Below are 23,248 nucleotides of genomic sequence, written 5' to 3'. Positions count from 1 at the left end.
TTTTTTTACCATTATAAATTTTTTTGATGCTTACTTTTCCAGACCTTTTCTGTTTTTCTCCCTTTGATATGAAAACATAATCATCTGTTTTTTAAAAAATGAGATTATTAGTGTGAATATGACAATTTGTTTATGTTCAGGTTTTCTCCTCATTGACAATTCACTTTGAGTGAAATTAAGATTTCTGAGCTGGAACATAGTCTTACGCCCCTGTTTGTAAATTTTATTTTTCTCAGATGGCTCTTCTTCCAGGACACTTTTCAGCCCTTCAGGTGGCAGTAGGTGATCAGGAGTGCGTGCCATGCACCCCTCGTGCTACAGACAGTGGCGCATTTGACTGCAGGTGCCCCGTGGACTCACTTCCCAGCCCCGTGCCCATGAGGTCGGAGGTGGGGTCCAGGGGTTCACAGCACCTGTGTCCTTAGCACCTGGTGTGAGCCGAGATCATTGAGCAGAATGGCAAAGGAACGCACTCATTATCTGGTGGCGACAGCCATTAGTTGAAAACTCAAACATTTGATATATGAAAATAATTAATACCCTCTTTGTTTTCAGCCAGTGAGCCGGCCCCCCCGGGGCCCGCACCTTCCTTTGTGATACAGAAGATGCAGATTGATGAGAGAGAAGAGTTCGGCCCGCGGCTGCCCCCCGTCTTCTGCCCCAGTGAGTCGAGAGCTCCCAGGGTTCACCGGTTTGCGCTGGCACCAGAGTGTCTCCAGGATATGATAGCTGTGTGTTATATCCACCCGTCTAACGTAGCATGAGGCCCCCGGACATGTACATTTGTTTCTGGTTTGTCTGTTCTCAGCCACATGTTCACACCTATTACTCCACCTAGTGCCGTAATGATAGTTGTTGCTTTACAGCCTCAGAAACCCTTTTTTTTCTTTTTCTGTTTTTAACTTTATTTTTAGAGGGAGGGCAAGGGAGGGAGAAAGAGAGGGAGAGAAACAGTGATGTGAGAGAGAAACATTGACTGGTTGCTGCTCGTACACACCCCAACCAAGACCAAACCCGAAACCTAGGCTTGTGCCTTGGCTGGGAATAGAACTGGCGATGTTTTGTTTTGAGGGACATCACCGAAGCAACTGGGCTGTACCGGTCAGGGCTTTTTTTTTCTCTTTAACTTTCAGATAGTTACAGTGACTATCTGATAGTTTCAGATAGTTACTAAGTATCTCAAATGTTGTCACTTATAGAAATAAAAAAATAAAAATCTAGGACACAAAGATGGGAAAGGAACTGCAGGGAGTAGGGTATTCTAAGACTTTTTACACTTGGACTAATGTAGCAAATAAAAATTTTTTTCAGAATAAATATAGCCCATCTTCTTCCTCCAGTGGCTGTTAATGACTTCTGTTTAGTGCCATCTTGTTATAAATTATTATTTAAAAATTATATATTTTCCTTTATTTTTATTGTATTTTTTCTGTTACCATTTATCCCCCCTATACCCTCTTTCACCCCCCCACCCCCCACAGCCACCACACTGCTGGCCGCGCCCGCGAGTCAGTGCCCTCGTAAGCTGACATCTCATGTTAGAACGCTCAGACTGGCTTTGAAGGCTGGGTTAACATGGCTCAAAGTACATGAATAATAAATAATTGTTATCTGCTTCATAGTTTCCTATAGTGCTCACATGTATAAACATTGTTTTAGTTAATGAACCCAGCCTTCAAAGAGGCGATAAGCAGAGAGGAGTAAATAGTGTGAAGTTTTGAAAAATTGTAGTGTGTGTATTTCTTGTTTGTTTTGGTTGTTCAAATCTTTAGCTTAAAATGGGTGTGTTAGCCCTTGAAAGCTAAGTTATTTATGTCCATTTTTCCAGACCACCCTTGATATCCTTAGAATAGTTAATAACTTAATTTTGCTTATGGCTTATTGAAGGAAAATGGTTTTCCAAAAACTAGCATTAAAAAGAAAGTTTGAGGAGGTCCGGTTTTGAAATCTGCCTGACTCTAGGAAAAGAAGATTGCAGACACTCGTTAGCTGGGTTGGCACAATATCCACACTTCTGAAACACCTTGGAACTTTCCTTTAGGTGGGAAGAGGTGATTTAATGATTTACAACACTGCTTCTACTGTTGTGAATTTCTGCTGGCTTGGGTACTCGGAAATTAATGACCTATGAAAACAGTTTGGTCAGAATTTGGAGGTGGAAATTTAGGTGCCTGCAACTTGTCATTTTAATGATTACATGTATCATGTTGCTCTGATGTTATTTTTTTTAGCGTTTTCACCTACAAGACAAATTCATACTGAATGTGCTTTTGTGAAGGGAGAATGACATGAGAGGAGCTGACTCTTATGTGCCAGATCCAGGCCGTGGGATGCGTGTGCATGGTTCCATCTAACCCTCTCCATGTCCCTAAGGAGACAGGGCTCTTCTTATCCCTGTTTTATGAAAGGGGAAGCTGGGACTTAAAGAGGTTGAGCAAGGTGCCAAAGACCACAGAGCTGGCAGTAGAGCTGGGGTTCTGACTCTGAGCTTACTTGGGGATGTTAAATTACAAAAGCCTTTTGGGGATTGTACTCTTACTTTACCTTCATCTGGCAAAATATTGGTTGGCGTTTCTGGCAGTTTCTAAATCCAGAGCTAACACGTGATAGGCTAATCTATTTGTATATCAGTGAGGCAGGGTAGAAGTTCTGCGTTAATGTTAAACATGCCGTCTAAGGCAGATTCCCAAGTCAAGAATTTAACCTTTATTTCCCCCCTGTAATCCATGTGTTGATTGCATCTGTGTTTCAGATGCTCGTCAGAAACTCGAGGCTCCTCTAAAAGAGAAACATAAAAAGAACAAAGAAAAACACAAGACCAAGAAAGAGCACAGACGGAAGAGAGAGAAGGTGAGTGATGTCTGGGTGTCCTGGGGTCAGTGTGTGGGGTCTGTCGCTCCTGCTTCTGTCATCCTGACAAGCCCCAGGTGTCACACATAAAGCCCATTGAAGAGAGTGTCTCATGGCCAGGAAGGGGCACATGGGTTTTGACACCTTGTCAGAAGTGTGGACTAGATAGACATTCAAATGTGAACCCTCAATTTTCAGAAACTTTGTTTTTCTTTCTGACAGGATATTTTCATTTGTTCAGTGGTACTTAATTTTTAAAAAAATCTGTAAGCATTAAAAAGTAGGGAAAAGGACATTTAAGTATCTTAGAGCAATGGTTGAGGGTTAAATAATAAAACAGTTTTATCTGATTACTCATTCAATGTTAAATGAAGGTGGTGTTTTGAACATCTCTCAACTACTTGCCATTGTTACTTAGAGATGTTGGTCTGTAGCTTAGCATTTGAAGTAAAGAAAACCTGAGTGAGTGGTGTGTGTGTTGGCTGTTGACATCCCTCATCTCATTATCCGTGTCTTCTTTCCAGTTAGGCACAGGCTTTTAATTTAGTTAATATTAGTGTTGGGTACCCAAAGTGGTCTGGGCAGTAGCAGAGTTGATTGGAAACAGCTCCCTTACTGGTATCAGAAGAAAGGATTCCTGAGCATAGAAGATGAGGAAAGGTCTCTTGCAGTGAAAGGAAGAAAGGAAGGAAGAAAGTTGGTGCTGACATGTTAAAAAAACAGATTCATTTGTTTCTTACTAGTGTACCTGCTGTTCTCTCATTTCCTAGCAGTTTCTTCTTTGTGCATTTCCAGGGTGTTTGCCATCCTGACGTGTAGTGTCTCACATATGCCTATTAAAATGGACCAGTCAGGTTCACAGGAAGTGGCAGTGGTCACCTTGGATAAGATGGGGGCTAAGTATCGAGGCAGTATCCTGCCCACATCTGTTTGGCTCTGTTGTGCGTGTTCATGGCGGATCCATTTGGTGGTGGGTGCACGGTGGAGAGTGCGCAGCTGTGCGCACTGGTCTGCCCCACACTGGGCAAAGGCTCACTGCACAGGAGGCTCGCTCGTGGTTTTGAGGACTCCCGCAGTCAGGCACCTCATTAGCCTGTCCTTGCAGTGCACTGGGTGGGGGGGCACCTGTGTGAATGCGTGCCCTGTGTGTGCCAGCAACTTCTTTTCTTTTCTTTCTTAAGAAAAAGAAACACCGGAAGCACAAACACAAAGGCAAGCAAAAGAATAAAAAATCAGAGAAGAGCAGCACTTCTGGGAGTACCGACAGCAGTGACAGCCAGAGTGAAGAAGGGGCCGCGGATGCGTCGCCCCAGGAGCTGCTGAGACGGTAGGTAGGCCGTGGGAGACGAGGCTTTCGGGAGCCTTGCCAAGGCTCATTAACATCTCGATGGGTTTGCTTGAGGCAAATATCAGAAATGGTAAACGTGCATATTAAACAGGATTTTTTAAAAGTTAATTTTTAATTACCTAAGTAATAGGCCAGTCTATTCATTGTGAAAATTCCTACCTCAGAGGTAAAACTTAAAGTGGGCCGTGACCAAGTCCCCAAACTTCTCCTGTTTCCACAGTAACCTGTGCCGTCAGCTTCATATGTCACTTTCAAGATTTTTTTGCACAGCCACATATACGTAAATACATACACATTTTGTTACCCATTCTCAATATAAATCATATTTTATGTAGCATAGAGTATGAACACTTAGAATGAGTAAGTACTGCCCAGTTGTTTCTAAAAGTGGCTGTAGCAGTGAAATGTTGAAAGCATCTTGTTACTGTATCAATATAAATGGTACAGAATGTTTGCCAGTGTGATGAGTAGAGAAGGGCCCCTCGTTTGAATCGGCATTTCCCAGATTGTCGATGAAGCCGAGCACCGTTTCCGACGTGTCCGAGCCTTTGCCGGGCTGTCTTTTGTGGACGGCTTGCTCACGTCCCTTGCGTAGTGTTCTGGTTTCTGGTAGGTTGTTTTACTGGTATTAGGCATGTTTAACTGTTTTTTAGGAATTAAAACACAGTAATTATGGGTATTAATCCTTTGTGCCTTAGCGTGGTACCTACAGTATGATTTTAACCATCACTGTGGTACAGAAGCTTTCATTTTTGGTGCACTCAGGTTTACCAATTATTTTTGCTGGTATGTTTTACAAACTTTTGTCCTTTAAAGGCCTTCCCTACGCCAAGATTGTATATATGTATATAAACTATTCGCACGCTTTTGTAGTTTTGCTTTTGTTTCCTTTCAAACAGAGTAGGGTAAGCATCTAACTTACGCTTCTCCGAACGGAGAGCCAGTCCAGGAGTCAGGGTGAGGAAGTAGCGGTGATGAAAAAGACCCTACACCCCAGTGTCGTGGCCCAGAGGAGCGTGGGTAAAACTGAGCTGCCGGGTTTTCCAGTGCAATCTAACTTTTCTTCTTTCTTTTACTTCCTTTTCCAGGCTAAAGTGTCTTCCACTAAGGAGGCAGTAACAGAATCCTGCCCCGGCCTGTCCCCAAACCAGATCTCCTCCATGATGGAAGCCCATTGATTACTCAGTCAATACATTGTACAGATTGTATTTATATGTAAATCCATGCTGTAAAATAATTTTTTAAACCTTTACATTTCAAAGATTGCCTTGGAAGGTTGCAGACATTGGTTTCTATTTTTAACTTCAGTTATTGTAAAGGAAAAAATTTAGAATGTACATTGTAATTAAAATGGAATTTTTCTATTTCCTTCTTGGTTTTTTATTTCCTGAAACTGAAAAAAAAGAAATGAAAAGTGAAGACTTGCCCTGGCTGGTGTGGCTCAGTGGCCTGAGCCTGCAAAACAAAGGGCCACTGGTTCGATTTCTAGTCACGGCACCTGCCTGGGTTGCAGGCCAGGTCCCCAGTTGGGGGGGTACTACAGGCAGCCACACAGTGATGCTTCTCTCCCTCTCTTTCTCCCTCCCTTCCCTTGTCTCTAAAAATAAATAAATAAAATCTTTAAAGAAAAAAAAAAGAAAAGTGAAGACTTTTCTTTGGTTTTGTTATGAAGAAAGCCAATTCCAGATAAGGCCAGTGGATTTTTCTAAGAACTTGTACAAAAGAGAGGCTCTCCTTTCCTTCCCACTCCTGCAGTTTTTCCTCCCTGTGGCAGCTGAGGCGGCAGCCGGGAGCCCAGGGGGACGCACAGGGCCTGCTGACAGGAGGCCCTCTGGGTGGATGCCACCCGTGTATGTGAGGCACTGAGACCGGAGTGGGAGAGTAGGCACCCACCGCCGCACCCACCGCCGGCTCTCTGCTCTGGGGCTGCCTCATCTGCGCTGATGAAACTTTTGACAAAAGTAAATCAGAGGTTTTTCACACTATCAAAATAGAGCAAGTGGCCCTCCCCCCCCCGCGGGTTTTTTGGGTTACCATCACAGAAAGATGAGAACGATTTTAAAAAGAAGAAGAAGAAAAGCACTCCTACCTGTCCCCCTGTCCCCAGCCTGGTTCTGGTGATGGGAGTGCTGCTGGAGAAGCCCTGGCATTTTGCATTTTGTTCCGTTAGTTTCATTGGCGTTGTGACATGTTTCCCTTATGCTTTCACGTATTGTGTGCACCCACCCTTTGTAACTGTACCTTAATTCACCCAGGGCCTTTCCTCTAACTGTTTCTCTTGTTGACGGAAGTGGGTTGGCCCCGGGAGCCCCTACCGGGGCAGAGGACACACGGAGATTGCCCCGGGAGAGGGAGCTAGGAAGATGCAAAGCGAGGTCGTGAGGATGGGGTCACAGGTTTCACACGCGTGGTGTCGTTCCTTTTGTGCTCAGAACTGGAAGCCCATTTTTTCGGGGGTAACTATTCTGCCAGGAGAGAGGCAGGAATATCGCTGGGCCTCTGGGGGCGGGGAGAGGCGTGCGGGATCCAAGGGCTGGGCGCGGGGGCGTGGCGCGAGGTGCCACCGTTTGCAGCCAGGCCCGGGTGATGCCCACGGGCAGGTGAGGCTCCGAGATGGCCTCCCAGCCGCCGTGCGTCCCCAGCTCCCCAAAATACCCGGACGAGGGTGGGAAGACGGCGCCCCAGGAATGCAACGTGCAGCCACCCTTGGTCAGGGCAGCTGATGACGTACACCACCCCGGTAAGCTGCCTTGGGCGGCCCTGGTCGCGGCCTTTGGCCTCTTCAGGCGGCCGAAGTTGGAGGTGCAGCAGGACCGGATGCTGGAACCCCTCAACACCCCGGCCATGGACCAAGAACCGTCCAAGAAGCTCTGGATACCCGAAAAGAATTTCTGGGGGGACCATGACCCCCTCTCCAAGGTCAGAACTGCCCTGTGGGAGGGGCAGTGGCTTGTTTCCCCACATGTGGGGAGGGCAAGAGCCAGCAAGAGCAAGCGTGACAAACCCACCTGGCTTCTCTAGGAGCTTCTGTGCAGCCCTGGGGTCAGGCCCCTGCCTGAGGCACACCCAGAGGGCAAAGGCTCAAAGTGGCTGCTGGGGAGGGGAAGGAGGGAGGGGGTGCTGCCCAGGGTCACATATGGGCTGCCCTGGTGGGGGGAGGGGACGGTAAGGACAGTGTTTCAAAGCCGTTACCCTGACCTACCCCACACCCTGAGGTCTCTCTGCCTGAGCCCCTTAAATGTCACTGGGGTGACACTCCCAAGTGCATACCCCAGGGTCAGGGCTGAGCTGCTGCTGCTCCTGCTGCTTTTCAAAAATAAGATTTTATTTACTTATTTTTAGAGAAAGGGGAAGGCGGGGAGAAAGAGAGCTAGGTTAACATCAATGGGTTGCCTCTTGTGTGCACCCCAACCAGGGAGGAACTCGAAAACCAGGTGTGCCCTGACCAGGAATCAGCCAAACTGGGGACCTTTCTCTTTCCTGGGTGTTGCCCAACCTTCTGAGCCACACTGGTCAGGCAAGGGCTGAGCTTCTTAAACGTCTTCATGGTGAGACTCCCCAAGTACTGTACATCCTCCAGGGTTCGCCAAAGAGCCCTCCCTGTCTGTTAAACAGAGCACCAAAAGCAACAGAAAACTCAGACTAGCAATAATAAATTAAAAACATAAAAACCTAACAGCACTACTTTGTATTCTCAGTGATATTGGAGAGACATTGTGTCAATAAAACAAAGACTGGCAGCTGGAATGAGGAAACGATTTGTGAATACAGAACATTCTTAGGGATGAAAAAGAATTTCCAAACCAAAATCCTCCATAAAGGCTTTAACACTGGAGGGGAGAACTGAAACAGAAAATCAGGAAACCAGCTCATGGGATTCTCTAAGAACTCACAGGAAAAAATATAAAGAGAGAGAGAAGATGAGAGAGCAGATGTGGGGTATGCAGGAGAGGTCCCCAAGGGCCAGTATATGGATGCAGGTGTATGAGCGGGGAAGGGGGAGGGAGGAGGAAGGAAACAAGGAAACAAGAAAATCTTCCTGGGCTGAAGAAAGATTGGAGTGCTCTCATGGAAAGAGATGGTCAAGTTCAGTGAAAGAGTGGAAAGAAATATAAGCTACACCTGATGAGTGTCTGCATTCATTGCCAGGACAGGAGCAGGGCTGGGCTGCGGCACACAGATGGAAAAGCTTGGGTGGGCTGAGAGCTGCCCAGGCTCCCCCCGCCGCTGCGTGGGGGTCTCGGTGGAGGAGTCGTTGGAAGAGAAGGCGAAACATGTACTGGTGCTTTGCAGTGCTTCGAGTTGTGCCATTTACTCAAACGTTTAAAGTAAAATTAAAGGAGAGCACAGGGGTTGTATTTTATTTCTATTTTTAACAGAATGTCTCCAAGATAAAAGGTTTTTGGTTTTTTTTTTTTTAAACATTTAAAAGTCTCCTTAGCACTGTTGCCCGCCAGCTACCCCATTTCCCTCTAGAGGGGCAATGAATGTTTCTAGTTTCTTCTATGTCCTTACGGAGACTTTTTAAAAACTAGAAACATTTAAATTATTTATTTTTCATTGTATTGTATTTTTCCATTACTATTTATCCTCCCTTACAGAGAGATGTTTGGTACATTTACTAGCACATACATGTATACCCCCCATTTTTTGCAAATTAATTTTTTTTTAATTAGTATATTTTAGACGTCTTTCCTCTAAGACCTCAGTGAAGAAATAGCTTCCTTGTTCTTTTTTTACAGATAGTATCTCATTGGCTAGCCATCTCCGGGTGGATTTAACCAGTCCCTTGTGGATACGCATTCAGGTGGCTTTTGAATTTTTTGGCCAGTAGATGGACAGAAGTTGAGAAGTTCTGTAAAACTCTGAGAGGGAAGTTTGTCATCTAAGAATTCTCTGCCTGGGCAAGCTGCTGATTTCCCATGAAGGCAACAAACAGACGTTTTCTTCAGAGCTGACAAGAACGGAAAGGATGCATCTCTAAGGAAGAAGCCACTCAAGGGCACAACACTCAGGCACACAGCAAAAAAAATCAGAATTTTAAAACTCAAGTAAGAGCCCTGCCTACTGTGGCTCAGTGGATTGAGTACCAGCCTGCCTGTGAACCAAAGGTTACCGGTTCGATTCCCCGTCAGGGCAACATGCCTGGGTTTCTGGCCAGGTCCCCATATGGGGTGCAAGAGGCAACCGATGGATGTTTTTCTCCCTTCTCTTCTCTCTAAAAAGAAATAAAATTTAAAGAAATAAATAAGTAAAATAAAATAAATGAGTCAAGTAAGAGAAAGAAAGCCTTTAAAAGTAAGTGGGGCCCTGGCTGATGTAGCTCAGTGGATTAAGCACAGGCCTGCCAACCAGAGGATAGCGGTTCGATTCCCAGTCAGGGCACATGCCTGGGTTGCAAGCCAGTTCCCTGCAGGCCAATTCCCAGGAGAGGACGCCCAAAAAAGGCAACCGTACATTGATGTTTCTCTCCCTCTCCCCTTCCCCTCTAAAGATAACTAAATAAATAAAATCTTAAAAAAAAAAAAAAGTAACCAGGGAGCAGTGACCAAAAACAGTAACTTTGGAGTTCAGTGTGATTGTGTAGCCCAATCAATAAATCTCACGTGTCACAGCTAAAAAACAGTAATTGGCTCCCCCATCTCCTCCCAGGCCATTTCGAATCTGCCTAATCCTCCTGGTGCCTTTCTTTCTGACTCGCTGACTTTCAGGGAGGTCCTCTGACGTCCTGGACGCTGCTCCCCTCCCTGCCCACGCATCTAAAGCGCGGCTCCACAGCCTTCTCTTCATAGCTCTGGGCCCCGCCGGCCGCCCCGCACCCACACGCCCGCCGGCGCCCAGCCCTCCCCTCCTTCCAGGGGCCTTTGCTCCCAGTTCCGCTGAGGCCGCAGCACTTGGAGCAAGACCCGACCAGCCGAGGCGCTCAAGACACACCTGCTGAGCAAATGAAGGAATACTGCCTATATAAAAGAACTATCATTTTTGGAGGAGGGGGGTTAAAGAGCAGACATGTATTTCCTCACAGTTCTAGAGGCTGGAAGTCCTGGTCAGGGTGCGGGCAGGTTTGGATCCTCCCAAGGCCCGCTCCTGGGCTGGCAGATGGCCACCTGCTCCGAGTCCTCACGCGGTCTTTTCTCTGTGCAAGCACAGCCTGGGGTCCTCCCTTGTTTTGTTTTTGCAGAAATTGGACAGTCGTTGTTAGTGCCTGTGAAAATATATCCGTATGTTTGGAACTTCTCTCCGCAGCTCCTGGGGTCCTTCCCTAATGGACCCCAAAAGTGCTATGTGCAGAAAAACAACCTAAAAAAAAAGGAGGTCCCTAGAAAGGCCCCGCTGGGGTTAGAGAAGCTTTCCTCTCTTGCAGCTCTGCTTTTCCAGGATAAAGTTTTGTGATGAGAGCAGTCGCAAGGACCGGGGCCGAGGCAGCTGTGGAGCGCACAACTGGCCAGGCTGCTGGTTCGCTGGGGGCCACTCGCTGGGGCGCGGACCGCCTCCGCCCCGCTCCGCCACACAGGCCCCATCCCCAGGGGCGCTGCCCCACCCCCACCCTAGTGTGCCGACCTCCCGTGGGAGTGGAACTCCCCAAAACACCCTTCTGTGACCCACGTTCCTCCGTTTCCTTTCACAGCCCCAGACACCGGCACACTCCTCCGGGGAACAGGAGGCCATGGGAGAGGAATGGGGGAGTGGAATTGTTCGGTCTTGCCCCTTCTACCCTTTTTAAAAACACTGTTTTCTTGATATGTAATTGACCTAATCATACAGTTCACTTATTTGAAGTGTACAGTTCAATCCTTTTTAGTATATTCACAGAGTTCTAGAGCCAGGACCAAATTCGTTTTAGAACATTTCCTCATCCCCCAAAGAAACCCCATACCCGTTAAGCACTTTCTCCATGTCCTCTCGAGCCGTCCTCCAGCTCTAGGCAACCTCGGATTTACTTTCTATGAATGGCCTCTTTTGGACCTTTCATAGAAATGGGGTCTCACAACTTGCAGTCTTTTGTGACTGGCTTCTTTTCCTCAGTACAATGTTTTTAAGGTGCGTCGTGTTATAGATGTATCAGTCCTTCATTCCTTTAAAAAGTACACATGTGTACATATATATTTCGATTATTTTTTCATTTATTTATTTTTAGAGAGAGGGAAGGGAGGGAGAAAGAAAGGGAGAGAAACACCAGTGATTGGTTGCCTCTTGCCAGCAAGAGATCCCCAACCAGTCCTCAACCCAGGCATATGCCTGACTGGGAATCCACCTGGTGATGTTTCGCTTTGTGGAATGAAGTGCAACCAACGAGCCACACCGGGCAGGGCTACATATATATTTTTCAAATAGACTTTATTATTTAGAGTACTTTTAGGTCAACAGCAAAATTGAGCAGGAAATACAGAGATTGTCTATAGACCCCTCACATGCACGGCTTTCCCCTTATCAACAGCCCCCACTGAATGAACTATTTGGAACAACCGGTGAGCCTTCAATGCCACCCAAAGTCCATAGCTTACATTACAGTGCACTCTTGGTAGTGTTCATTCTGTGGGTTTGGACAAAAGTGTAAAGACATGTATTGGGTTGGCCAAGAAGTCCATTTAGTTTTTTCTGTAATATAAAAAACACATTTTTCATTCTCACCAAGAACTTTAGTGATTTGGATATTTTGAGTATGTCAGCTATCTCCTGCATGGTATAACATTGATTGTCCTCAATTAATGTCTTGCTCAGTTTGATCACGATCACCTTCAACTTGTCTACCTTACCGTGGAGCATCGTCCAGTGAGAAATCTCCAGCATGATATGCCAAAATCTTGCATATTTTCTTCCATCTTCAATATTAAAATGGCTACACAAAAACTGACCGATTTTTTAAGTTTTTTGAAATGCATGCTGATATGAAGCTGCATCACAATACGACCTAACAAAATCATTTTAAATGAAGTTGAAGACAACTAAGCACTGCTAGAGATATTTTACAGAAAGAATATGAATTTTTTGTCCCATTGTTAAGATATCATAGAGAATAGACTAAAATTTCCCTGTGTTCCACCTGGACATCCCTCCAACTTTCCTAGCCTCTGGCAACCACTGATCGTTTTGCTGTCTGCATAGCTTTTCATTTTCCAGAAGGTCATATATTTGGGGGGTTTGTTTTGTTTGAGATTTTATTTATTTATTTCTAGAGAGAGGGAGAAAGAGAATGAGATAAACATCAATGTGTGAGAAATATGTCAACGGGTTGCCTCCTGCACCCCCAGTTGGGGACCTGGCCTGCAATCCAGGCATGTGCCCTGACTGGGAATCGAATGAGTGACCTTTTGGTTCACAGGCTGGCACTCAATCCACTGAGCCACACCAGCCAGGACCAGAATGTTGTATATTTGGACACACACAGTATGTGGCCTTTTCAGACTGGTTTCTTTCACTTAGTAGTATGCATTTAAGTTTCCTGCATGTCTTTTCATGACTTAATAGTTTTTTTCTTTTTAGTACTAAACAATATTCTGTTGTCTGGATGTGCCATAGTTTGTTTATCCATTCACCTACTGAAGGACGTCTTTAGGTTCTTCAAGATTGTTTTGAAGTTTTGGCAATTACGAATAAAGCTGTTATAAACATTCATGTGCAGTTCTTGTGTGGACATAAAATTTAAACTTCTTTGGATAAATAAAATACCAAGACATGTGATTGTCGAACTGTATGTTAAGAATATGTTCATATACTTCTGGCCAAGACGGAGGCATAGGTAGACATACTGTGCCTCCTCGCACAACCAAAATAAGGACAACAACAATTTAAAAATAGAAAACCACCAGTACTGACAAAAATTGAACTTTATGGAAGTCCAACAACCAAGCAGTTAAAGAAGACACATTCATCCAGACCAGTAGGAGGGGCAGAGACAGGCAACTGGGGTGAAGAGGGCTCACAGCAAGGTAGCAGCTGGTGAACCCAGTGAGGTGGCGGATTGTGGAGTGAGGTACAGCATGCAAGGCTGCTGGCAGACCTGGTGGTCGCACGTTTGCACCCAGATAAACAAGGCAAAACTGGGAGTGAGACAGACCACACAACCCAGGGTCCCAGCAGGGGGAAATAAAGCCTCAGATCACTTTTTGAAAACACCTGTGGGGGTTGAGATGCTAGAAGAAACTCCCAGCCTCACAGGAGAGTTCGTTGGAAAGACCAACAAAGTCCGAGAATGTACACAAGCCCACCTACCTGGAAATCAGCACCAAAATGGCTCAAGTTGCTTGTGGGAAGCAAATTGACTGGCAGAAGTGACTGAAATCTGGCAGAGAGCAGAACAAGCACCATTATTCCCTCTCGGACTCATCCCCCACTTACGACATCACAACCCAGCGACTAGGTTGACCCACCCAAGTGAACACCTAAGGCTTGCCTCTCACTACATAACAGGTGCATCAGGACTAAAAAGATGGCCCAAATGAAAGGACAGATCAAAGCTCCAGAAAAAAATACAACTAAGCAATGAAGAGATAGCCAACCTATCAGATGCAGAGTTCAAAACACTGTTAATCAGGATGCTCACAGAACTGGTTGAATATGGTCGCAAACTAGATGAAAAAATGAAGGCTATGCTAAGTGAAATAAAGGAAAATGTACAGGGAACCAATAGTGATGGGAAGAAAACAGGCTCAAATCAATGGAGTGGACCAGAAGGAAGAAAAAAACACCCAATCAGAAACAAATGAAGAAACGAGAATTCAAGAAAATTAAGAGAGGTTTAGGAACTTCCAGAACATCTTTAAACGTTCCAACATTGAAATTATAGGAGTGCCAGAAGGAGAAGAGGAAGAACAACAAGTGGAAAAGTTATTTGAGCAAATAATAAAGGAGACCTTCCCCATTCTGGCAAAAGAAATAGACTTCCAAGAAGTCCAGGAAGCTCAGAGAGTCCCAAAGAAGTTGGACCCAAGGAGGAACACACCAAGGTACATCATAATTACATTATCCAAGATTAAATATAAGGAGAGAATCTTAAAAGCAGCAAGACAAAAGGAGAGAGTTATCTACAAAGGAGTGCCTATAAGACTGTCGGCTGATTTCTCAAAAGAGACGTTACAGGCAAGAAGGGCCTGGAGAGAAGTATTCCAGCTCATGAAAGGCAAGTACATCCAAGATTGCTGTATTCAGCAAAGCTTTCATTTAGAATGGAAAGGCAGATAAAGTGCTTCTCAGATAAGGTCAAGTTAAAGGAGTTCATCATCACCAGGGCCTTATTTTATGAAATATTAAAGAGACTTATCTAAGAAAAAGGAGATAAAAACATGTATAGTAAAATGACAGCAAGCTCACGATTATTAACAACCACACCTAAAATAAAAACAAAAACAAACTATGCAAACCACTAGAACAGGAACAAAACCATAGAAATGGAGATCACATGGAAGGTTAACAACAGGGGTGTGTGAGGAGGAGAGAGGGGGAAAAGGTACAGAGAATAAGTAGCATAGATGATAGGTAGAATATAGGCAGGGAGAGGGTAAGAATAGTATGGGAAATGTAGAAGCTAAAGAACTTATATGTATGACCCATGGACATGAACTAAAGGGGGGGAATGTGGGTGGGAGAAGGGTGTGCAGGGTGGAGGGGAGTGAAGGGGGAAAATCGGACAACTGTAATAGCATATTCAATAAAATATATTTTAAAAAGAAAAAATAGAATATGTTTATAACCACAACCGAGCTTCTGGTCAAGATGGTGACATAGGCAGACATGACTCACCTCTTCACACGACTCCATTAAAATTACAACTAAAATATAGAACAACCATCACTCAGAAACATCAGAAATTGACTTGAATGGAAGTCTGACAGCTACAAAATTGAGTTGATTGGAAGTCTGACAACTATGGAATTGAAGAAACCATATCCAACCAGACTAGTAGGAGGGACATGGATGTGGAACAGGCTGGCTCCACACCCACATGGATGGGCTATCAAAATTCAGGAGGGCTATCTCAGGAGCGAGGGGTCCCAGACCCACACCAGGCCCCCTAGCCCAGGGTTCCAGTGCCACGAATATAAGTCTCCACAGCTTCTGGCTGTGAAAACCAGTGGAGATTGAATCAGTGCAGAAGGCTGCTGGAGACCTAAGCAGTTCCTCTTGGAGAACCTACACACAGACTCACCCACTCAGACTTGCACCCTCTGAGCTCCAGCCCCAGGGTGGCAGCTTGAAGGGCACAAGTGGTATAGAGGAAGAGACTGAAGTGTCTGGCATCAGGGCTAACAGAGGCCATTGTTCCTCTGCTGAGCCCTCCCCACACAAGCCAGTAGGCTGGTGCCATATCTGAGCCTCCGTCAACCTGGCTACAGTGTGTGACCCACCTTGGAGATCTATAGAGGTTCTACCCCACCCAACTTATGGGCCCACCCAAGTTGCTTTTACATTGGGTAGGTTGGATTTGGCTCCTAAAATCCCATCGAACAAGCAACAGCTGGTTTCGGTAATCCCTGGGAGCAGCCAGATTAGAGTCACAGTTTGGCTTCACCTGGGAATCCTAAACCCAGCACAGGTAGCAGCCATCTTACATTGTTTTACAGCTCAGGCAGGGGGTCCTGAGCAAAACGCAGATGGGGGTTGACCTTGGCTTGCACCACCAGGGAAACCCCAGAGCCAACTCACCCAGTGGATGCCACCCTGCCCCTGCATAGCTGATCCTCCACAGAGGGTAGAGGTTGGTGGTCAGTGGTCAGTCCTTGCAGCTGACTGGCCCAGGTAAATACCTCCCATTGATCTGTCAACAACAACCAAGTCTCCACTACAAGAGGAGGGTGTATTCAGTCCACACAAAGGGCAAACCTCAAGTACCCAAGTTGGTTGATGGGGGGAGACTGTGCCACTGGACCCTGCAGAACTTCTACTACAGTAGACCACACTACCAAGACACGGAGTCAAAGTAGCTCTATTGAATACATAGAAACAAATACAGGGAGGCTGCCAAAATGAGGAGACAAAGAAATAGGGTCCAAATGAAAGAACAGATCAAAACTCTAGAAAAAGAGCTAAATGAAATGGAGGTAAACAATCTATCAGAAGCAGAGTTCAAAACACTGTTTATAAGGATGCTCAAGGAACTCAGTGAGGACCTCAGCAGCATAAAAAATACTCAGTCAGAAACAAAGTATACACTAATTGAAATAAAGAACAATTTATAGGGAAACAACAATAGATGGACAAAGATGAGGATCAATCAAATCAGTGATTTGGAACATAAGGAAGCAAAAAAACCCCACATAGAACAACAAGAAAAAGGAATCTGAAAAAATGACGATGGTACAAACAGTGTCTGGGGCAACTTTAAGAGATCCAACAACTTCAAAAGTGTCAGAAGGAGAAGAGAAAGAGTAAGAAATTGTAAATTTATTTGAAAAAAATAGTGAAAGGAAACTTCCCTAAATTTGGTGAAGGAAATAGACATGCAATAGGAAGCATGGACAGTTCTAATTATGATGGATGAAAAGAGACCCACTCTAAGACACATCATAATCAAATGGCCAAAGATTAAAGAGAGAGACTTTAAAAAGCAAAAGAAGTTAGTTACCAGAACGTTGCCAGATGGGAGGGGAGAGAATGAAAATGGGTGAAGAGGTGAGAGGATTAAGAAGTACAAATAGGTAGTTATAAAGTAGCCATGAGGATGTAAAGTACAGTATAGGAAATGGAGAAGCCAAAGGACTTATACACATGACCCATGGACATGAACAATAGTGGGGAGATTGCCTGAGGGAGTGTGGGGTGCTGAGTGGAGGAGATAAAGGGGGAAAATCAGGACAACTCTAATAGCATAATCAATAAAATATAATTAAAATAGAAAAAAGAAAGAAAAATGAATAACCATTAAAAAAAAAAAGAATGTTTAGTCTTCCAAGGTATCTGTACTATCTTGCATTCCCACCAGCAATGAATGAGAATTTCTTTTGTTCCACATCCTTGTCAACATTTGGTGTTGTCAGTGTTCTGGATTTTGGCCATTCAGGTATTATTATTGTTTTTTTTTAACTAACAAATTTCTGATGACACGATATATGAAATATCTTTTCACATGCTTATCTGCTATCTGTATATCTTTTTTTTGTAAACGGTCTTAAGGTCACTGACCTATTTTTTAAATCATGTTGTTTATTTTCTTATTGTTGAGCTTCAAGAATTCTTTGTATACAGTTGTCCCTTGGCATCCTTTTGGGGATTGGTTTCAGGATCCACCCCATCACCCTAATACCAAAATTTATGAATGCTAAAGTCCTTATGTTGGCCAAATAGTTTGTTCTTTTCTGTAAGATGGCTCTAGTAGCACTTAGTTGTCTTTGAGTTTATTCAAAACAATTTTGTTAGATTGTATTGTGACAGGTTTCATAACAGTGTGCATTACAAAAATTATCAGAAATAAAAATAAAAATAAAAAAATTATCAAAGTTGGTGAATTTTTGTGTAGCCATTTTAATATTGAAGGTGAAAGGAACTATGTAAGATTTTTGGCATATTATGCTTTATTATTTTAAGAAAGGTAAAAAGGCAACGGAAATGAAAAAAAAAAGATTTGTGTAGTGTGTAGAGAAGATGCTGTGACTGATGCAACCCATCAAAAGAGGTTTGCGAAGTTTAGTGCTGGAGTATCTCACTGGATGGTGCTCCATGGTCAGCTAGACAAGTTGAAGTTGATAGTGATCAAATTGAGACATTAATTGAGAATAATCAACATAATACTATATGGGAAATAGCCAACATACTCAAAATGTCCAAATCAATAAAGTTCTTGGTGAAAATGAAAAGTGTGTCTTATTTTACAGAAAAAACAAAATGGACTTTTTGGTACAGGATTAGGTTACATGCTAATCCTACACCACTTTATTGGTGCAATCCTCTCATATACTTTAAATCATCTCTAGATTACTTATAATACCCAATACAATGTAAATGTCATGCAAATAGTTATACTGTATTGTTTAGGAAATAGTGACAAGAAAAAAATCTGTACATGTTTTGTACGGACTCAAACATTGTAGTCTTAACTACGTAGGTAGGCCTACTAACTACATAGTTCACGTCAGCAACAGTGTAACTTCTTTTCTTCTCTGTCTCCTTCTTCCTTCTTCTTCATCACCATCATCTTCTTCTTTTCTTCTTCTTTTTGATATTTTTGAGACCTGTTTGTTGAATCAGTAGATGAGAAATCCAAGGATATAAAAGACCAATTCTATTTTGGATAACAGTCATTTATCAGAGGTGTCTTTTGCAAATATTTTCTCTCAGTCTGTGGCTTGTCTTCCCACTCTCTTGACATGCCTTTTATTTAAAAAAAAATTTTTAGAGTGTGTTTATTAAAGCTGGGGTTAGTGTGAAACAAAGAAGAGCTTAGGAGAGAAGAAGCAACAGAAAACTCTGGCTAAGTAGCTCAGTTGGTTAGAGCATCATTCCCATAGGCCATGGTTGTAGGTTTGATCCTGGTTAGGGCACACACAAGAATCAACCAATGAATGCATTAGTAGGTGGAACAACATATCAATGCTTCTCTCTCCCTTCATTTCTCTCTCTCTCTCAAATCAGTTTCAAAAATATATATTTAAAAAAAGAGTAAAAAGAAGAATAAGAAGAAGCAACAGGAGTGAACACTTAGAGTAGCAGATGGTGGGGTCCCTTAGAGTTTAGGAGATGCATTTCTTGAAGGGAAGAGGGGGAAGGGAAAGGTGTGGGCACACTCCTGGGAGGGGAGGTGCACTTACATGGTCTTTCACAGAGCAGAAGTTTTAAATTTTTATTAAGTTTGTTTTATCAAATATTTTTTTAGAATAATTTTTTCTTCAGTGTTATATCTAAAGTGTCGTGGGGCTTGAGCCGTGTGGCCACTGGGTTGACTAGTTTGATCTCCAGTGAGAGCACATGCCTGGGTTGCAGGTCCTGTCCCTGGTCTGCGCATGTGTGAGAGGCAACTTATCAATGTTTTCTGTAGAATCAATTTTTCTCTTCCTTTCTTTCTTCTTCCCTTCCCCTCTCTCTAAAATTAAATAAATAAAATCATTAAAAAATTATTTCCATACCTAGCCAAGACTGTATATATTTCTCCTGTATTATTCTTTAAGAATTTTATAAATTTATATGTGTGCGATACATTTGGAGTTAATTTTTGTGAAGGGTCTAAAGTCTGTGTCTATATTTAGTTTTTTGTAAGTGGATGGCCAAGTTGTTTCATCCAGCACCATTTGTTGAAAGACGGTCATTTCTCCAGTGTATTGACTCTTCCGCTTTGTCAAAGAACAGTTTATTTTGTTTATGTGGGTCTATTTCTGGGTTCTCTGTTTTGCCTATTGATATATTTGTCTATTCTTCCACCAATACCACACCGTCTTTATTTCTGTTGCTTTTATAGTATGTCTTTCTTTATTGATTATGCCATTACAGTTGTTCTATTCACCTCCACCCTACCCCCCCGTCCCCACCATTACCCCCCTTTAGTTTATGACCATGTGTCTCAAGTTCTTTAGATTCTATGTTTCCCATACTATTCTTGCCCCCCATCTACTTTCTATCTACCATCTATGCTACTTATTTTCTGTACCTTCTCCCCCCTTCTCCTCCTCCCACTCCCCTGTTGCTAACCCTCTTTGAGATCTTCATTTCTATGTACCACTCCTGATCTAGCTGTCCTTTTAGTTTGCTTTCGTTTTAGGGGTGGTTGTTAATAACTGTGAGTTTGCTGTCCTTTCACTGTTCATATTTTTTTTAACTTCTTTTTCTTAGATAAGTCCCCTTAACACTTCATATAATAAGGGCTTGGTGATGATGAACTCCTGGAATTTGATCTTATCTGAGAAGCACTTTATCTGTCCTTCCATTCTAAATGAAAGTTTTGCTGGATAGAGTAATCTTGGATGTAGGTCTTTGGATTTCATGACTTGGAATACCTCTTTGCAGCCCCTTCTTGCCTGTAAGGTCTCTTTTGAGAAATCAGCTGACAGTCTGATGGGAACTCCTTTGTAGGTGACAGTCCCCTTGTCTCTTGCTGCTTTTAGGATTCTCTCCTTCATTTTAATCTTGGCTAATGTAATTATGATGTACCTTGGTGTGTTTCTTCTTGGGTCCAACTTCTTTGGGACTCTCTGAGCTTCCTGGATTTCCTGGAAGTCTATTTCCTTTGCCAGATTGAGGAAATTCTCCTTTATTGTTTGTCCGAATAAGTTTTCCACTGGTGGCTGTTCCTTTCCCCCTTCTGGCACCCCTATAATTCGGATGTTGGAGTGTTTAAAGATGTCCTGGAGGTTCCTAAGACTCTCCTCATTTTTTTGAATTCTTGCTTCTTCACTCTTTTCTGTTTGGACATTATTTGCTTTCTTCTGGTCCACTCCATTGATTTGAGTCCCAGTTTTCTTTCCATTGCTATTGGTTTCCTGTGCAATTCCATTCATTTCAATTAGTTTTGCCTTCATATGTTTCTCTAATTTGTGGCTATAATCAACCAGATCTGTGAGCATCCTGATCACCAGTGTTTTAAACTGTGCGTCTGAGAGTTTTGCTATTTCTTCATCGCTTAGATTTATAGGCTCTGGGGCTTTGAGATCTTCTTGAGCCATTTTTGGTCTGTTCGCGCCAGTTAAGTGTGAGGAGCAGAGCCTTGGACTCCCAGGTCGCTGGGTTGTGACGCTGTATGTGGGGGCATGGTCAGAGTGGGGAAAATGGTGACCCCCTCTGCTGTTTCGCGCCACTGGGTGAGGAGCAGTGCCTTAGATGGTTCACCAGGGCAGGTCCACTCAGGTTGCTGGGTTATGATGCTGTATGTGGAGGTGGGGTCAGAGTGGGGAAATGGCGGTGCCCACTGCTGCCACTGGCCGCTGGGGCCTGCTGGGTCCCGTCTAACCGCCCACTCCCTCGCTGGTCTATCTGCGCACAAATGCATGACCACAGTCAAATCTCGGCCCTGCTCCTTCACTAGTTCCCCACAGTTGCTTGCTGGGTCGCTCACTAGGTCCACCCGTTGCAAACCTGCGCCTGGATTCCACGTGCCTGAGTCCGTCTGACCGAGTTTTCCGGTGCAACCCTGCTCCGCCAGCTGCTGGTTTCGCCCCTCTCACTGGTCAGGCTGAAGAATTTGTTGTTATCAGACTTCCGAAAAGTTCAATTTTCTGTGTTCTGGCTGTGTTTTCTGTTGCTAATATTTAGTTGACTCTAAACTTGAGTGTGTGAGAAAGCAAGGTGTCTCCACCTATGCCTCCATCTTGGTGGAAGTCTATAGTATGTCTTGAAGTTGGGTATTGCCAGTATTTTAACTTTGTTCTCCTTCAATGGCCATTTTGGATATTTCACCCCTCTATCTTTTAGAATCAGTTTGTTAATATACACAAAATAACTTGATGAAATTTTGATTGGGATTGTGTTGAATCCACAGATCAAGTGGGAAAAACTAACATCTTGACAATGTTGAGTTTTTTTATCCATGAACATAGAATATCTTTCCATTTATTGTATTTAGCTCCTTATTTTATTCATCAGAATTTTGTATTTTTTTGATATAGATTTTATACATATTTTGTTAGATATTTAATTTTTTGGTGCTAATGTAAATGATAACTGTGTTTTAAACCTAAAATTCTATTTGTTCATTGTTAGTATACAAGAAAGTGATTAATCTTCTATATATTAGCTTGGTATCCAGCAACCTTACTATAATCACTATTAGTTGCACTAGTGTTTTGTTGATTCTTTTGGATTTTGTATATAGGTGATAATGTCATTTGTGAACTAAGACGATTTTATTTCTTCTTTCCCATTAAAAAAAATCCTCACTTGAGGATATGTTTATTGATTGTAGAGAAGGAGGAAGGGGAGGGGGAGAAAGAGAAAGAGAGAGAGAGAAAGAGAAAGAGAGAGAGAGAAAGAGAAAGAGAGAGAGAGAAAGAGAGAGAATTGACTGGTTGCTTCCCATTCGTGCCCTGACTGGGAATTGAACCTGAAACCTAGGTATGTTCCCTGAAAACCTGCAACCTTTTAGTGAATGGGACAGTGCTCCAACCAATTGAGCCACCCTACCAAGATCTACCCCCAGCCCCCAGTCTTATACATTTTATTTCCTTTTCTTGTCTTATTGCATGAGCTAGAACTTCTGGTACAATGTTGAAAAGGAGTGGAAGAAAGAACACCTTGCCTTGTACCTGGTCTTAGTGGGAAAGCTTTGAATTTCTTACCATTAAGTATTATGTTAGCTGAAGGGGTTCTTTTTAAGTGTGTTTTTTTCCCATTACTATTTATGCCCCTTATACCCTCTTTCCCCTGTAATTACCACATGGTTGTCCATGTTCATGAGTCCTTTTTTCTTTTTTGCTTAATGAAGGTTTTTTTTGTAGCTATTTATTTGTCAAGTTGAGAAGTTCCCCTCTATTCCTAATTTTCTGAGCATTTTTTTTAATAATGAATGGGTGTTGGATTTTGTCAAATGCTTTTTTTTGCACCTATTGCTATGATCACACGATTTTCTTTTTTAGCCTATTGATGTGACAGATTACATTAATTTATTTTTAAATATTGAATCAGTCTTGCATACCTGAGAAAATCCCGCTTGGTCATGATGTATAATTCTTTCTATACATCGTTGAATTCTGTTTGCTAATATTTGATGAGGAATTTTGCATTTATGTTCATGAGAGATTCTGGTCTGTAGTTTTCTTTTTTTGTAGTGTCATTGTCTGGTTTTGGTATTTGGGTGATGCTAGATAGCCCCACAGAATGAATTAGGAAGTATTCCCTCTGCTTCTTTTTTTTGAAAAAGATTATAGGAAATCTGGTATAATTTCTTCCTTAAATATTTGGTAGAATTTAGCAGTGAGCCTGCCTAGTCCTGGTAGTTTCTATTTTGAAAGATTATTAATTAGTGATTCAATTTCTTTAATAGATAAAAAGCTTATTCAAATGATCTATTTCTTCTTGCATGAATTTTGGCAAGTTGTAGCTTTAAAGGAATTAGTCTATTTCATTTTCAAATTTAATTTAGTAAATTGCATTTCAGGCTATCAAATTTGTGGGAATAGAGTTGTTTATAGTATT

The 23,248-nt window shown here is 43.0% G+C and overlaps 2 protein-coding genes across 2 annotated transcripts in view; both read left to right on the top strand.

Annotated features, from left to right (window-relative positions):
* The window catches only part of GPATCH1 (G-patch domain containing 1), a 36,850-nt gene extending 31,284 nt beyond the window's left edge, over positions 1-5,566 (top strand). The window contains exons 17-20 of the mRNA XM_037139129.2: positions 556-663; positions 2,753-2,850; positions 4,032-4,177; positions 5,287-5,566. Coding sequence (XP_036995024.2) covers positions 556-663; positions 2,753-2,850; positions 4,032-4,177; positions 5,287-5,317 — 383 coding nt within the window. The 3' untranslated portion in view covers positions 5,318-5,566. The remainder of the gene's footprint in view (positions 1-555; positions 664-2,752; positions 2,851-4,031; positions 4,178-5,286) is intronic.
* Positions 5,567-6,811: 1,245 nt separating this feature from the next.
* Positions 6,812-23,248, top strand: part of WDR88 (WD repeat domain 88) — a 51,809-nt gene continuing 35,372 nt past the window's right edge. The window contains exon 1 of the mRNA XM_037139122.2: positions 6,812-7,117. Within this exon, the coding sequence (XP_036995017.2) occupies positions 6,812-7,117 (306 nt within the window). The remainder of the gene's footprint in view (positions 7,118-23,248) is intronic.

Source organism: Artibeus jamaicensis, unplaced genomic scaffold (genome assembly GCF_021234435.1).
Source record: "Artibeus jamaicensis isolate MK-2021 breed Jamaican fruit bat unplaced genomic scaffold, CSHL_Jam_final contig_589, whole genome shotgun sequence".
Classification (NCBI taxonomy): Eukaryota; Metazoa; Chordata; class Mammalia; order Chiroptera; family Phyllostomidae; genus Artibeus; species Artibeus jamaicensis.
Note: the sequence above shows the minus strand (reverse complement) of the source record. Positions and strands in the feature narration are given on the sequence as shown.